At 46.9% G+C, this 16,745-nt stretch overlaps 1 protein-coding gene across 2 annotated transcripts in view; it reads right to left on the reverse strand.

Moving 5' to 3' along the window:
• MEGF6 (multiple EGF like domains 6) overlaps positions 1-16,745 on the reverse strand; it is a 1,562,146-nt gene that overhangs the window by 414,578 nt on the left and 1,130,823 nt on the right. Inside the window, exon 1 of one of the 2 annotated variants that reach the window (XM_069610228.1) lies at positions 12,973-13,362. The exons of the other annotated variant lie outside the window; for it this stretch is intronic. Coding sequence (XP_069466329.1) covers positions 12,973-13,138 — 166 coding nt within the window. The 5' untranslated portion in view covers positions 13,139-13,362. Of the gene's footprint in view, positions 1-12,972; positions 13,363-16,745 lie in introns of those variants that run through there. 2 annotated transcript variants of the gene reach the window in all.

The raw sequence follows: 16,745 nt of genomic DNA on the forward strand, positions 1-16,745 counted from the left end.
CCCTCCGATGACCCATCAAGTCATGTCGGTGGACTTTATCCACTGTATTGGCCCAGTCCCAATCGTATAAAGTTATTTTAACTCCACCAGGATTAGCAATCAAAGCCTCCACCCCACCTCCACATTTTAGTATCAGGTCGGTACAAAAGACCACCAAATCTCTTAGTGTCCCCAAACCATTTTCAGAACTGATCGCCAAGTCTTTATACAGCAAATCTCTACAGGGGACCAAAATCTTCCTGTAAAGAGACACATATTGCCAATAAACCCTGGCTTTCAAAGAACCCAGGCCAAGTTCATATCGCATTACTTACTGCATGTGGAATGGAACTAGGCATGCAAAGAACTCTCCTCCAGATAAGTGCTTCTAAAACAGTTAAGTAATCAGTAATAGATATGTCGCTTACTTCAATGCCATGCAAGATCTTAGGCACGCATTTACCTTCATAGCACCGGGTCACCGGAACAACGGAACATTTGCCACATATGGCATCTATTCTAGAGAGTTGATTTGCTGGATTTACAGCTTTGGTTCGATGCCAATGCTGAATGTTCTTGTTGGACTTTAAAGAGGAAATAAAGAAGCCCAAATACAGAAGCGAGTCCATCGTCAGTACCCGTTCAGTTCAATATGCCATTCAAAAGGCACTTTTTTCTTTTTGTTTGTTAGATGCATAACCTTGGTTTTACTTATGTTAAATGCCAGGGAGCAGCTTTTCACAAAATTGGAGAGTCCCTCCAAAAGATGCTGTAGACCTATTGGGGTCTTATAGAAGATTAGGAGATCGTCATCATATGCTAGCGACAGCGGTCCTGAGATGTGCAGTTTAGACGTCACTAAGGCCATAGGCTGTAAGTGATAACCTACATTTGCCATATAAACATTGAAACGGCGGGGGGCTGGATCGCAGCCCTGCCTTGCCCCTCTAAAGTGCTGTATAGGTCTGAAAAGCAGACCCTGTTGATTTATAGAAACCTAGATTGAGGAGTGATCATATAGCCCCGCCAACATCCGGAGTAGTCCTACCAGTATGCCCCATCCTGCAGTTTGCAATATAGTAGATGTCTATCCACGCCGTGGAAAGCTGCAGAGAGGTCAGTAAATGTCACCTAGTGACTGTTCAAAATCAGGCGTTGTGTTGCCTTCATTTCTTTGCGGATTCGTCCTCTGCCCCACCTGTTGGAAGTACATATGTGGCCTTCTATCTTTCAATACTTCTGTAATGAGAATGGGCATTACATTTATCAGCTGTTTATTTATTTTTTTGTTGTTGCCCGAATGCGCTCGTCAGGTTGTGAACCTTTTCATCAGCATGTGGTTGTCTTGCATGCTCATAGAATTCTTAGATTAACCAGGAGACTGACTTCCAATATATTAAGACATTTTCCATGTGGGGGTCTTTAAAGTCTCTCGCCCAAAGAAACCAAACCTTGCACCATCCCACCAAACACCTAACAGAGAAATACTTCTGTGTGTGGGAGCAGTAACTATATGATTTTCCAAGATCGTTTTACATTAGTTTCCTGGAGCTTCCCACCCAAACCAAGCTCATATTGTGTATTTGTTTACACTAATTTCCTGGGACTTTGCACCAAAACCAGTCCCATACTGTGTATGTGCTTGCACTAGTTTCTTGGGACTTTACACCCAAGCCAGTCCCATACTGTGTATGTGCTTGCACTAGTTTCCTGGGACTTTACACCCATGACAGTCCCATACTGTCTATACACTTACACTAATTCCCTGACACTTTCTCCCAAGCCAATCCTACACTATTTATATGTTTAAAGTTGTTCCCTGGAATGTTACACCCAAGCCAGTCCCATACTGTGTATGTGCTTGCACTAGTTTCCCGTGACGTTACACCCACGACAGTCCCATACTGTCTATACACTTACACTAATTCCCTGACACTTTCTCCCAAGCCAATCCTACACTATATGTTTAAAGTAGTTCCCTAGAATGTTACACCCAAGCCAGTCCCATACTGTGTATGTGCTTGCACTAGTTTCCCTGGACGTTACACCCACGACAGTCCCATACTGTCTATACACTTACACTAATTCCCTGAGACTTTCTCCCAAGCCAATCCCATACTACTTAGATGCTACAACCGGTTTCCTAGGACTTTACAACCAAGCCACTCCCATACCGTGTATGTGCTTGCACTAGTTTCCTGGGACTTTACACCCTAGCCAATCCCATACTGTGTGTATGCTTACACTATTTTCGTGGGACTTTACACCCAAGCCAGTCCCATATGGTGTTCATACTTGGGTGTAAAGTTCCCCAGGACTTTACACCCAAGCCAATCACTTATTATGTATTTGCTTACACTGGTTTCCTGAGACTTTATACCCAAGCCAGTCCCAAGCTGTGTATATGCTTACAACATTTTCCTTAGACCTTATTCCCAATGCAATTCTGTACCGTGTATTTGCTTGTACGAGTTTCCTGGGACTTTACACCCAAACAAATCCCATACCGTGTATGTGCTTGCACTAGTTTCCTGGGAATATGCACTCAAACCAATCCTATATGCACCCAAACCAATCCCATACCATACCGTATATGTGCTTGCACTAGTTTCCTGGGAATATACACCCATAACAATCCCGTACCGTGTATGTGCTTGCACTAGTTTCCTGGGAATATGCACCCAAACCAATCCCATACCGTGTATGTGCTTGCACTAGTTTCCTGGGAATATGCACTCAAACCAATCCTATATGCACCCAAACCAATCCCATACCGTATATGTGCTTGCACTAGTTTCCTGGGAATATACACCCATAACAATCCCATACCGTGTGTGTGCTTGCACTAGTTTCCTGGGAATATGCACCCAAACCAATCCCATACCGTGTGTGTGCTTGCACTAATTTCCTGGGAATATGCACCCAAACCAATCCCATACCGTGTATGTGCTTGCACTAATTTCCTGGGAATATGCACCCAAACCAATCCCATACCGTGTATGTGCTTGCACTAGTTTCCTGGGAATATGCACCCAAACCAATCCCATACTGTGTATGTGTATACAGTTTCCTAGGTCTTCTCCCACGCCAATCCCATACTGAAAATGTGTTTACCCTAGTTTCCTGAGAGTTTACACTCAACTCAATCCCATACTCACTAAACTGCACTGCTAGCAGTAAAAAAGCATGATTAAAAAAACAAATATAAGTCAATGTATATCCACACTTCTGACTCTAATGAAGGTGTGCCTTTTTTTCTTTCTCCTAAAGGGAAGAAACGTGCAAAAAGAAAAAAACATGCAATTCAACGTATCGAGCTTATGATGGAGAAATTAAAAAAAAAACACGTGAATGTATTTCTGTTCACTATATATACTAAATTCACGCCCGTTACATTAAAGCCATGGAACAGAACTCGTTAAATTGATGTGTGCACCTAGAAAAAGGCATTATGGGATTTTGTCAATTCCCGTAAGTGCCTGCGGCTTCCTCTCATACCAGGTGTGTAGGAATCCCACGTGCCATGTGTAGGTTACTGCTTAACCACAGTAGAGAGTTTGCCCTAAGTGAGAACACCTGCAGTGATGACGTCTCCACCAGATGCAAGCGCTCCCATGTATTCCCATGTATTCTTTCAACGTGACAAGTCTGACCACAATTGCTGCGCGTTCACTTATGCCGGCAGTGCCTCTAGTCTCCCTCTATTCTCAAAAAGGGTCACCCTTTCTCAACTCTCATGCTGGACTTCCTTTGCATCTTGTACTCATGGTGGCCCTGAATCATGCTGTTCCCAACTTCATCTTTATCCTGGCTTGCAACATTATGTGTTACTACTGACTTCTGCAATTGTATTCGCTCTCCCCTCTTGCTTCTCCACTCTTTTGACCGCTAACTCTCTGTTCTCTCCTCCTTTCCTTCGCCCTTTTCCTATCTCCTCCCCTTACTTTCTTCTATGCACTTACTCTCTCAGAATTATCCCTGGGCCTAGTACGATAGCATCCTTGTCTGTCTCCTCCCACCTCCCCTTACTCTCCCCTACCCACTCCCCATCCAGCACTATCTGAAATATCAGGCCTAGTACGATAGTCGCTTGTTTTGTTCCTCCCCTCCCTTTCTGCACCCCTCTCCCTCACCTTTTGTTTTTCTCCGGCTCTACCAGAAATGTCATCAGGCCTAGGACAGTAGTCGCCTGTCTGGTTCCATTTCCTTCCCACTCTCCCCCTCCCTTCCTTATCTATGTCTTAGCTCTTGCACTATCTGAAATGTCGTCAGGCCAAGTACGATAGTTAATTTCACATCCTTACTGTTCATGGCCTGTAAGAATGTCATTGCATTTTCCCTTGTTCCCTCCCTGCCTTGAAGTGCTTTGAAACTTAATGTGTATAGGCGCTATATAAATAAACTATCAAATCATAACCAGAGCCATAAAAGGTCCCATCTTTTGCCTATATGTAGCAGGCTCCATTGGGCTGAGCAGAGTGACGGCAAACCTTGAGTAGGGGTTTTAGATCAAAGGTGTGCAGACCTAGTGAAGCAACTGAGGCACAAAGACATTGGAACACAAGCAAACGTTGTCAGTTCGTCTGTCACTGCTGAGATGTTGTTTAAATTATGTTGTACAACTTTACCATCTAGTGCTTAATGTTAGGGGATAGCCTATGGCAGAGAGCGGTCAATTTTTGCATAGAAGGAAATTGAAGCACAAAGAGTTAACCTGGATCACCCAAATCAAACAATGTGGTAAAATTCAAGGACAGGAAAGCTGGTGGATCGTCACTTCTGGGGGATCGCTAAGAAGCCAGCAACCTCTGCAGCAACCCCAGCCAATGACCTGTCTCCTTTGTGGAGGGAGGGTCATGGACTGCACTGTGATGTCATATCCTGGGAGGAGCTATATGAGAAGAGAGGATGGTGTAGTGATGGAAAGAGGATGGCTTTTCACTGTCCCTACCCGCATTAATAGTGAATCCTAAGGTACCTAAGAGATATTTCCATGACAATAACCAGCCACTAGCTAGAGAGGTGCAACTGGGGTAAAATTGGGACAAGAAAAGGCCAGGAATTCTAAAACAAAGTGTCCCAGAGTCACGAATTGCAACTCGTCACAAACTATCGAGGAGCAAATGTTTTTGTTAAAATGTATTTATGTTATTGTTTCATAACATTCTACATTTCAATTTCCTCATCGTTTCAAAGTGTGGGGACCAGGACAAGGTGGAGGAGGGTGAAGATGTCACAGACCTGTCACAACAAAGACATGGGGCCGCATTCAGATCCTCAGAAAGAGAAAGTGGGGAGAGATAGGATAATAGGCTGGGGTAGAGCCCAACGGCGCATCAGACCTAAAGCTGGTGACCTCATTTAGATCCTTAGAGAAAGAGGTTGGGGAGAAGAGATGGAGAAGCACCATGAGGGTGAAGGGCCCCACTAGGTAGAGTATGGGTATAGTGGTGGGTCAGAGGAAACACTCAAGGAGAGGCAGAGAGACAGGTAAGTACATGGAAACGAAAGCCAAAAAAGAAGAACAGTGAAAAGGTCCAAGTTATGATGCTCCATCTTGGGCTGAAGGAAACAAGTCTTGAAGCACACGGGGGCGGTTCCTGACTCTAGGGGCTTACATCAGGATCTGCAATCACGCAAAGTGCAATCGATAAGGAAATCAGGGAGCGGCATAAAGGTTCTCAGAGGTGAGGAGTCCAGTCACACAGTCCTGATCCACCAAGTCGGCGACCAAAGGAAGGCTCGGGCCCAGTGGACGGGAAGGCGAGCAGGCCAACTAGCAAACCGGCAAATACGTGTGGGAAATCGTGAGTTCGAAAGCACATTGTCCAGGTAACAGGGTTTAAACTACGGCTGCTCTATGCACTAAGCTATTCAAGTGACCCACACTGGCTCGGAAAACTGTCCGACAGTGGTCTTTCAGGCCGGCCCTTTAGTCTTTTACTGTAGGCCAGTCGAGCCTGTGTATAAACCTCAGAATTCCAATGACAGGGCAACGGAGAAGGAAAGCATGTGAGGATGTAACCCAAGAGGGGGTTAGAGGGGTTCAAGGGCTCTGAGCAACTGTCGTGCTCGCATGGAAAAAAGATGGAAAGAAAAACTTTAAGGAAGGGGGCCCTTTGAACAGGAAGGACTGGGACTAAGTGTTTCCTCTTACTGGGGCATAATATTCTTTGTGATATGATATGATATGGCATTTATAACGCACCTATACATAAGGGTGTCAAGGCGCGACAATAATAACCTGCCTCAAGTCGGGAATGCTACTACCCTATAAGTCAGCTACCTATCATTTGCCAAAATCGTTTAGTGTTGCATGGAAGGGGGGGGTTCTACTGGTTGGCTTGCAGGCAACTGGGTGTGGGTTGTTAAAGAAGAGAACTCCAGTTTCCTTGTTCCAATGTCAACCACTTAGTCACTTGACCATTTGTCTTCCATTTAGAGCACACCAGCAAGAATCATAGAAAAAGAGAATACAATCATCGGTCCTGGCTGTGGATATTTCTTGCACCTGCTGTTGGCAGACTCTGAGGGTTCTGTTTTATTTGGATTTTATAGTGTTTTGTATAGCGCCAAATAACAACAAAGCTGTTTGAAAGTGCAAGTGAGGGATGGGATGAACTGGGACCACAAGGTGAGTGGTTAAACAATCACAGATATGCAATATAAGCATCAACAAAATCTAGGTCCAGCCTATTTCACTTCTGATGAGCAATGACAGAGAACAATCTTCATATTAGTGCCATTTCAGGTGGGTGGCCCTCCTCAGCGAGCGGGGCCAAAAGATGGAGGTTCATTGCAAATCCTGGCTAGCTCTAAGACCGTGCAGTTCAAGGCTGAACCGTGTCATCCACTGCTTTGTGCGGAAGTGCAGGGAACCAACAGCCCTAGTCTACTCCATCTGGCAGCTACTGTGTGGGATAGCCTTCCCTTGGGTTCAGGAAAAGCCTGTGGGAGCAGGCGGCTCTCCAGGGCTCCTTCAAACCTTGCAAAGTTAGATTCCGCTCTCAGTTCTTCAGGCAGCTCATTCCAGATGTTAGGGGCCCAGGACCTGCCTCCATGGCAGAGCTTCTTAAACCTATGAATAGAGTGGAGGGTTTCTCCTGTAGATCCCAGATGCCTCACGGAAAGGGAAGGACTAAGAAGTGATGCAAGGTATCTGGAGCCATTGCTCCGGAGTCCACTGGGGGTCATGCAGGGTACTTTGAAAGGAATTAGAAATTCTACGGGTAACTATTGAAGGGCCATGATCCCATCAGTATTAGAGACCCAAACTTCCCATTCATCCAGCCCTGTTCTGAATAAGTTTGAGCTGGTGCATTTAACACCTGTTAAGGTCTGCATCAACACTGATGCAGTAATCTCATTAAGGGATAACCAAGGATCTAACGAGATCCACCGATAGGTATGGGACGATCTTACAGAGTGTGTGAACCTGAGAATGGTCTTTTACTTACGAGGTACCTTATTTACCTAAAGTGAAACGGTCATGTCAGTGTTGAAAAGGATACCAAGGCCATTGATGGTTGTGGATACGGGGGTGGGATAACGCACAAGGCCAATCGAAGCGAAGGGTAACAAGGAGGGAGAATGAAAGGGGAGGGTTGCCTTTCTTCTTAGATCATGAGTAAAGTTCAAGGCTGTCTTCCAGTCATGGACCACTTTAATAAAATTGCAAATGGTTGTAGTTGACGTGTTAGATTTTGATAAATTGAGGGCTATCTGGGTACAATCAGTGTGGATTTAAATTGTGGCCAGACAATTGGTTAAGGAGGGCGGGGAGAGGTTGAACATGGTTATAAAAATGCCATGTATAATGTTGACCTTTGCGGTGCCTCCTTAGGACTGGGAGGATAGCTATGGGGCAACTTGTTCATCTTGGAAGCAAGACAACGGTTTGAATCCCGATCCCGTGCTTGGAGACCGGTCTCCGGTATTAAGCATGTTATAAAAGATTAATTAATTTAATTACACTCAGAGCAAAGAAAATACACCCAAACTCACCAACTTTGCCTACTATGGTTCACTCTTTGAGGAAGAAGACAAGCCAGTTGATGTTATTCCTCTAATCCCTATGTAAGATGAAGCCTTTTGATGAGAAGTGATTGGTCGACTGTGCCATGGCCCGCTAATGAGTCCAGGAGCATAAGGATAGAAGCAGTGTTGTCTGGGAATTACAAAATGTCTTCCCTCATGAAAATGAAGGCAATTTCGGTACTTCTGAAAGGTCTGAATCCTGATTGCTTATCATGGAACATTCCTTGCTATTGACTGTATTCGCTCAGCTGAGAGGTGATGAGGTCCTCCAGAATGTATTGCCAGGGACGGAATGTTATCCCAGCATGTTGAGACCATTACGAATGAATGTTGCCTAGCAACCGCAGCATGAACCACAATCGTAGCTGCCAAATCAGGTTTCTTTGCTCACCTATTTTTAAGGGTGTTCCTTAAACTCCTTGTCCTCATTATTCATTATCATTCCTTATTTCCAAAAGTGCACTGGAGTGCCCCCATGGGGACACCTGAATGTTACCCAGTGCACTTTTGGCCACTCCTTGCAATATCCGTGTAACCCTTGAGAACTCCTCCGACCTGCAGAAATAAAGTCCTCTATTTAAGCTCTACTGCGACCAGTGATTGGTCAAGGAGTTTGGGAGGGCGGGGCTTTCCATGCTGCTTGGGGCTGGTGGACCTACTTTGAGAAGATAACTGCACCATAAGAAAGAAAAGAAAAGCCACTGATGCTGCCCCCGGTCCTGCCCACCCTAAACTGCCATGCCCGGCTCTGGTCATCTTGCTGCCCCCCTCACCATCGATAGTTCACTTTGAATATGTGGCCGCTGTCTGGCATGATGGCTTTATGTTTTTCATCTTACCTGTATCCATAGTTCACATTGTATTTGTTCCTTCTATCTGGTATGCTGGCTTGATATGTAACTCAAGTCAACTGCTATTTGTTTTGTTTCTGTAACTATTATACAAGTATAAGCGCCCAGATACCCTAGGGTTAGGAGCACTCTATAAATAAACTAAACTAAACTTACTGTACTGCCCTCCACATCTATAAAGGATTACTTCACCCTCCCCCCCTTTTTACAGCACTCTTGGTCCCCGGCTAGAACTGCATTCTGCAAATCTCATAGCTCCTATGAAGCCTTAAAAGGGGGCGCTGTCCTTAGACGGGTGGGGGATGTGCCTTGCATGGAGTTTAATGTGGGTCGCTGTCTGCTACTGATGCTGTGGCTTCATCGGTGCTTACCTAACTGCTGCCTTCCATTTTCCCCCATCATACATTTCTTAGGGCCTGATTTAGACATTGGGCCTCATTACAAGTGTGGAGCGGCATGGCTACCCCCATACCGGGTACCGGGTCCAGGTTCCTTGAATGGGGAAATACCCGGCCATTCCGACCTTGGAGGGCCCAGTATTTCCCCATTCAAGGAACCCGGACCCGGTACATCCCCATTCCCATTTGAGCCCCTATAGGGCTCAATGGGAATGGGGAGGATGCAAACAACGGGCCCGTTAATGACAGGCCCGTTATTAGCATCCTGGTCTGCTCGCGGCACCTGCTAGGGATGCCTGGTTTTACTAGGCGTCCTTAGCGGGTCCCACGAGCAGACCTCGTAATGAGGCGGTAGGGGGTTAACGGCGCCGGCAGCTCTACCGGCGCTGTTAACCCCCTACCGCCAGGGTCGTAATGAGGCTGGTGATCCCCATTGAAAAACTCATTTGTAAATCAAGCCCCTAGTCTGTATCCCCCTTGGCATAATTTTCGAGACTAATTTAGAAATTGAGGGACAGATGCAAAACAAGAGCCTCTTGCTTTGCATCCGTCCCTCAATTTTTAAACATCGTTTTTTACCGGGCTTTCACCCGGGCCGCCAGAGACACAGTATGGATGGAACAAAGGGCCATCCATACTGTGTCTCTTCTCTCTGGCCCCGGGGGGGGGGGGGCACAGACCCGATTTCATTCTGCCGGCGGGTGCCAGGGCCCCAGAGCACCCGTGTACTTGGCGCCTCTGTCCCGTAGGCCAATGCCAGGGAAATATTTATGCTGTGCGCAGCAGCCTCTGCACTGCGCCATATACTTATCCAGTATACCCCAAGCTCACCTGTTTGCCATTAAACAGACACTGGGCCATGTCATCCCAACCTACACCGGCCCCGCCACCTGGCGTGAACTTTTGATATACTCGAGGTAAACTCCAGTGACGGCTGAACAGCACACAGACCCGGTGCTATCCTGCATTTTTGTGCTTATATTTCATGCTTTTACCTCCTCCTAGTTTTGCTAGGTGGCTGTGGCATTCTGTCACGGACCTGCCTTTTGCTGGTAAGTGGCCATCCGTGATGCTGACACCTTCAAACAAGCCGGTATTTTGTGCCAATTTGTATTCTGGGATTTGTAGTTTAACCTTTCACTTAGAAATGTGCACACCTAAAAGTACTGTGCAATTGGCTAAACCAGCACTATACACCCCAGGACCATTAGACTGTGTCACACACACCTTATGGTGCCCCTGGACAGCTGCAGCTTTCATTGAGAATACATTTTGTTTTCCTACCCTGCCCTCCCACATCCTCTAGCCAAACAATGCTTACTTCACGCAAATATGAGCAGTGACACGCAGAGTTTACACTTTTTAGGCATTCGAATTACTCCTTCGCAAAGTTCATTCTCATTTTCCTCCAGTGAATACATGTTAAAATTTGTGACTATCTTTTTTTTTTGTTTTATTGGTTAAACAAAGTTAAACCTTTAACATTCCTTCCTTTAAGAAGTACTGCCCCCCCAAATTAGGTTCCATTCACGTTCAAATTCTGTAGATAAATCCCCCCGGACCAGGTCCACCAGTCAATTCCACCTAATTTTGGATGACTTCAACTTCGGGATCCTCCTCCTCCTGGTCCAATTTCAAGGATTCAACAAATTTTAGTGCATCCAAAGTTCAGCCCACTTTCTCAGCTGTAATAAGTCTTTCCCAATAGTCTTCTTCAGTCTCCTCCGAGATCTTGCTCGTGTAGTTTCCCATGTACATCTGCCGTTTCGATGTCAGGTTCGGGCAGGCTAACATCACATGCCTTATAGATTCCACTTGTTCCTTATTTCTGCAGAATCTGCAGTAGGCTATTGATTTATCAATAAGCCTTCTTCGCCATTTTATTTCTCTGGAGTGCCATATGTTAAATCTACAACGCATGAGCAGATCTCGATAGTGTTGTGAAGGAAATTTCATCAAGTACGGTGGGAGCATGTTTAGAGCTTTGCGTTCCCAGTTGACATTATGACATAGGTTTCGCGACAATCTCTTCTCCTGGGTTTCCTCCCAATCTTTTTCCCAGTTTGTTCTTTTGACCTATAGTCTGTTGCCACTTCTGAATTTAACCACTTGTGGTTTAAGTCACCCGTGTGTTGTGGTTTTTTTTTTTCATGGCTTACCAAATTGTGTGAATGTGTATTCAAAAGTATAAATCAGATCAAAATGGGATCCAGTCGCCAGGCCAATCTTGCTGAGATCGACATCACACAAGAGATCGTTCGCGAGATTCCAGCTTCGATCTTCTCCCTCTGAGCGACATATGTCACTTGAAAGCGTTTTGTTGCTTCTCAAAGCTAGGACCGTGCTTAATAAATACAACAATAATAATAATAATACAAAAACACCTGTAAAAAAACGTGTCCACCCTCTACCCTCCCCCAGCCCCTCTACCTGCACAATAACTTATAGCATCAAAGCGTCAAGGCAGGTCCGTGGTTTCAGCGTCACGGCTCATCTCGGTGGGCAAAGAGTACCTCACGTGTTCTAGGCTGCTCACGCCTTTCAACTTCTGGGAAATCCGCGTAAAAGGAGTACTCTTGAATTCCAGGAAACAGTAACACGTGTGATGTATAGCGCTTTGAGGACCGTGGCATGTGGCAGTAAGCGCCTTGGAAACACAACGCCGCTGTTGTCCATACGTCACGCAGTAAATGGCTCGAAATGCATGCGCGTGGGAGATTGCAGCTGGATGCAGACTGCAGATCTCCGCTTGAGAATAAATGCTCCTTAATGATTTTTGGCGTTGCGACTGCTGGGAGGCGGTGGTGGCCTGGTAGAAGGCCCCCGCACTCGGTATTGACCCGAGGTTCTTTAGTGACAGGTGTGTGCAGCCGTACTCAATGGCACTCTTGCAAAGGAGTTTGGGAGGATGAAAAGCCAGCCTATGTTACGCACACTCACACAGGTTGCTTGCCCCCAGCTCTCTTGCCAGCCCTGCAGGCATAAACTGGGTGTATACTCCACTTTCTGCTGCAATACATCTGCACATACCTATAATAACGTGTTACTTATCTAAAGCGCGTTACTGATATACAATTATTACTACCCAATGCATTGACATTGGAAGGATGAACTGCCAGGATTCAAACCTACGACCTGCCGATCACAGACAGATCGCCAAACCCACTGAGCTATCTTACCAGATGCAGTATCGTTAAGAACACAAAGCATGCTTCCCCATCGCATTTCCCATCTCAAACCAGGTCAGATCAGTGGGTTCAAGCGCATGTCAATGGCATCCTTGCTCATGTCGCAACATGAAAGAATGTGATCCTATTGCGGGCGACTCCGCATTTCATGCCGTCCAAGATCAAGACACAGCTGGCCTGATTTACACACACGTTTTTCAGTGGGGGAAAATCTCATTGAACACGCTAAGTAAGTCACTCAGGCCCTGCATCTGTAAATGCACACATTACATCGGGTGATGTTATCACCTGTTATTTACAGTGCCAAGAAAGAGCCCCATCTTCAAAGCAAGAACTATATAAGATACGATTACTATCAGTAATAGTATGTGCATCCCATCCCTGCCTCCCACTCTCTACAGGATCTCAAAGCGCTGCGGAGTGGGGAAGGGGGGGGTCCGTCACATTTTCCGTTACTCAGCCATATTAAAACTATTGTGTTTAAGAGAGAGAGGACGTGTGATGCAGCCGGTCACTTACCTGGCCTCCGGTCTCCGTGGCCCCCTCCATAGCCAGCGTGACCCGCGTAGCATGGATAAAAGCAGTTCTTCCACGGATAGTGGTAGCGAGTGCCGGTGCCACTGGCTACACTCCCCCAAACCGCCAGGCACAACAATGGTGTCAGAAAAGCCGTTATGTGCCCCATTGTTAAAATGCGGAGCAGGGAGTGACAGCCGAAAAAGCACAAAGACAAAAGCAGCTGTCTTGGCTATTGCTGGCCTTGGGACAAAGACTCGACCTTGCAGACTAACACAGACGCCGATTGTGCATCCAGGACCCAGCAGCGCACAGCTGCTCCGGGTATCCGCTACTGCGCCGCCGGCCGCGCGCTGTGTGTAGTTCTAGTGCAGCGATTCTCGGAGTTCCACCCCCTCTCGGCGGGCCATCCCCCCCCCCCCCCCGCAGGTGAACTCTAAGCCCGGGTAACTGCTGGCCACCCTCTCAGTCCGGCCTCCTGCGCCCCCACCGCCACTTCTGAAATGTGGTGCGTGACATCACATTCCTCGCAACGCGCACTGGAGGAAACCGCGCGCATTCCTGGCCCGCGGCTGCGGGGCACTGTTTGGGAGTTGGGAGCGGGCCAGGACGGATTTCGGTAATTGGCAGGGCTCGCCGGAGAGTGGGAACAGAGACATCTTTAAATCAACACCACATTTCAGAGTGGTACAGCTGCGAGTCGCAGTGAGGTTTTCATGTGACATATGTCGCCCAGAAGGAGAAGATCGAAGCTGGGATCTCGCGAACGATCTCCGGCGTGATGTCGATCTCAGCGAGATCGGCCTGGCGACTGGATCCCATTTTGATCTGATTTATACTTTTGAATACACATTCACACAATTTGGTAAGCCATGAAAAACAACCTCCAACACACGGGTGACTTATACCGCCAGTGGTTAAATTCAGAAGTGACGCCAGGAGATGGTCACGAATTTTAACATGTATTCACTGGAGGAAAATAAGAATGGACTTTGCGAAGGAGTCATTCGAATGCCTAAAAAGTATAAACTCTGCGTGTCACTGCTCATATTTGCGTGACTTAAGCATTGTTTGGGCAGAGGCCATTGGAGGATGTGGGAGGGCAGGGTAGGGTAGGGTAACACAATGTTTTCTCAATGAAAGCTGCAGCTTTCCAGGGGCACCATAACGTGTGTGTGACATGATCTAATGGTCCTGGGGAGTAGAGTGCTGGTTTAGCCAATTGCACGGTACTTTTAGGTGTGCACGTTACTAAGTGAAAGGTTAAACTACAAAACCCAGAATGCAAATTGGCATAAAAATACCGGGCTGGTTGAAGGTGTCAACATCACGGATGGCCACTTACCAGCAAAAGGGAGGTCAGTGACAGAATGCCACAGTCACCTGGCAAAATTAGGAGGAGGTAAAAGCATCAAATATAAGAACAAAAATGCGGGATAGCACCGGGTATGTGTGCCGCTAAGCCTTCATTGGAGTTTACCTCGAGTATATCACAAGGTACGGCCCAGGTACCGGGACCGGTGTAGGTTGGGATGACATGGCCCAGTGTCTGTTTAATGGCAAACAGGTGAGCTTGGGGTAGACTGGATAAGTATGTTGTGCGTTGCAGAGGCTGCTGGCGCGCGGCATAAACATTTCCCTGGCATTGGCCCAAGGGATTGTTGGGAATAGTAAGAGAGCCCAAAGCCACCCAGAGGGGTTTGGGGGGGTGGGGGGAGGGATAGGGGGTGAAGGTTGTCATAATTCTTCCAAATAAAATTTCTGAAATAGTGGTTTGAAACTCTCCAATTTTTAGCACACCTGAAAAAAATGGATACATCGATTCTTAAGGGGAGCACATTAAATACTCCGATAGATGTCAGGCTATCGGGGGTACACACAAGAGCAAGTTGCAAAACATGTCCCTGCTGTTTGTGTGCAAAGAAAAATCACCAGGCCTGTCTCAACAGTATGTGCCAGCGTTGCCACTGCAAAACTCAGTGTCATGATGCCAGTGCTCAATAGTGTATGCCAGTACATGCTGCCAAAGAAACCCTAAGGCGTGTCTGAATAACACACGCCCGTGCTGGCCCCCATACATGCTGCCTGTGCCCAAAGTAAATCCTGCAGTCTGTCTCCAAAAGGTATGCCCGCGCCGACCCCTTTCCCATGCTGCTAATGCCCAAAGCATATCATGCAGTCTGTCTCAACAGTAAAGACCCCTGATGACCCCATTTGTGCTGGCCCTACTCAAGCGAACTCAATCTATGACCACACTGGCTCACCTTCATGTTGGATGTCCCTAAGCAAGTGATAGGGTCTGTCGCAACAACATATGCCCCCACAGCTCCTGCCCTGCCTCGTGTTACTTCCACTGCCCTCACACAGCCCCCTTGGCCACCACCACACACAGGCAAGAACACGTTCTTGCAAACATATATAGGGAAAAAATACAAAAGAAACCATTTTTCCTCTGCATTCTCTTGGCTATATACTCCTGCCACCCAGAAAATTGCATTTCTGAAACCAGGCTTCATTGGAGGGTACGAGGCCTAACATTTGGAGGCCCAGCACGCACTCTACTGTGGTTTATTTATTTATTTTTGTATTTATAGCAGCGCACAAAGTGCTGAGGCATCTAGATGCTAGTTACAGTCACAAGGGGGGATAGCTCAGGGGCAACACGCTCGCCTTGGAAGCAAGACGACATGGAGCAACACAGGTTCGATCCCTGGGTCCATGTTTAGACACCAGTGGGTATTAAGCGCGTTATAAATAACCTATCATATATTGTCATGAGGGGTTACACTGTAAGGCGGTACAAATGACAGTTATAATTATTTTTTTATAACGTACTTAATACCAGCTAGCAGTTTCTAAGTGCAGGATCGGGATTCAAATCTATGTTGCGCTGCTTTGTCTTGCTTCCAAGACAAACACTTTGCCCCTGAGCTATCCCCCCCTTCCCTGAATGAAGTACACGGCTTGATTTGAGTCTGCAGGGAAAAGCTTGCAGACAAACCCTACTTGCTGGAACTATAATAAAGTGTGGCGGGTGTGTAGGATCCCAGCAAGACAACATAGGGAACAGTAAAGTGGTAGTGCGCAAGGTGAACGCCGGCCAATCCACACCCAGTAGGGCTGGGGGCTTCATCGGCTGTGTACGAGGCCTTGGAGTCTAGGTTCGGTAAAGTAGAATGTCACTGCCTTCTTTCAGACCACGGCCCCCTTTGTGTACAGGGAGGCAACTGCAGGCGTGGCAGGAGGTTGAAGGACAGTGCAAGCACATGTTTCTGTGTGGGGGCTTGCATCGCCGTGATGAGGGGCTGCGCCTGTACAGTGCTGCATGGTACCTAAGATTCTGCTTGAAGGACACTAAGACTGAACGGATGAAGCAGCTCATTTCATCCAAAGGAGAGTCCATCATTACCCAAGAGAGTCCTCAGTGATGCTCACATTTCCCACCCCCAGAGGACGACTGTTTAGTGATTTCCCGGTCCACAGAATCCTGTGGCTTTGCATCCAGCACAGACCCTTCGATGCACCATTGTTCGCTCAGTTTGATGTGGCTGTCTCTACTGTGCTTTGTCATTTCATCATGCTGACGGCGTCTCAGAGTGCTCAGACGCAACTGCAACGGGGCATATTGGCGCTATATAAAGCACCCAAACAAAGCGATAGAAGGGGAAATGTCTGTGCAGAGGAAGCAGGGGTTGCAACTGAGACTATGCAGGATGTGAGACAAAGAGTAGAAATGGAAAAGGAAGAAAGGATAGGACTGGTGGAGCGACATCTCC

This window comes from Ambystoma mexicanum, chromosome 8 (genome assembly GCF_040938575.1).
Source record: "Ambystoma mexicanum isolate Mex_15411 chromosome 8, UKY_AmexF1_1, whole genome shotgun sequence".
Taxonomy (NCBI): domain Eukaryota; kingdom Metazoa; phylum Chordata; class Amphibia; order Caudata; family Ambystomatidae; genus Ambystoma; species Ambystoma mexicanum.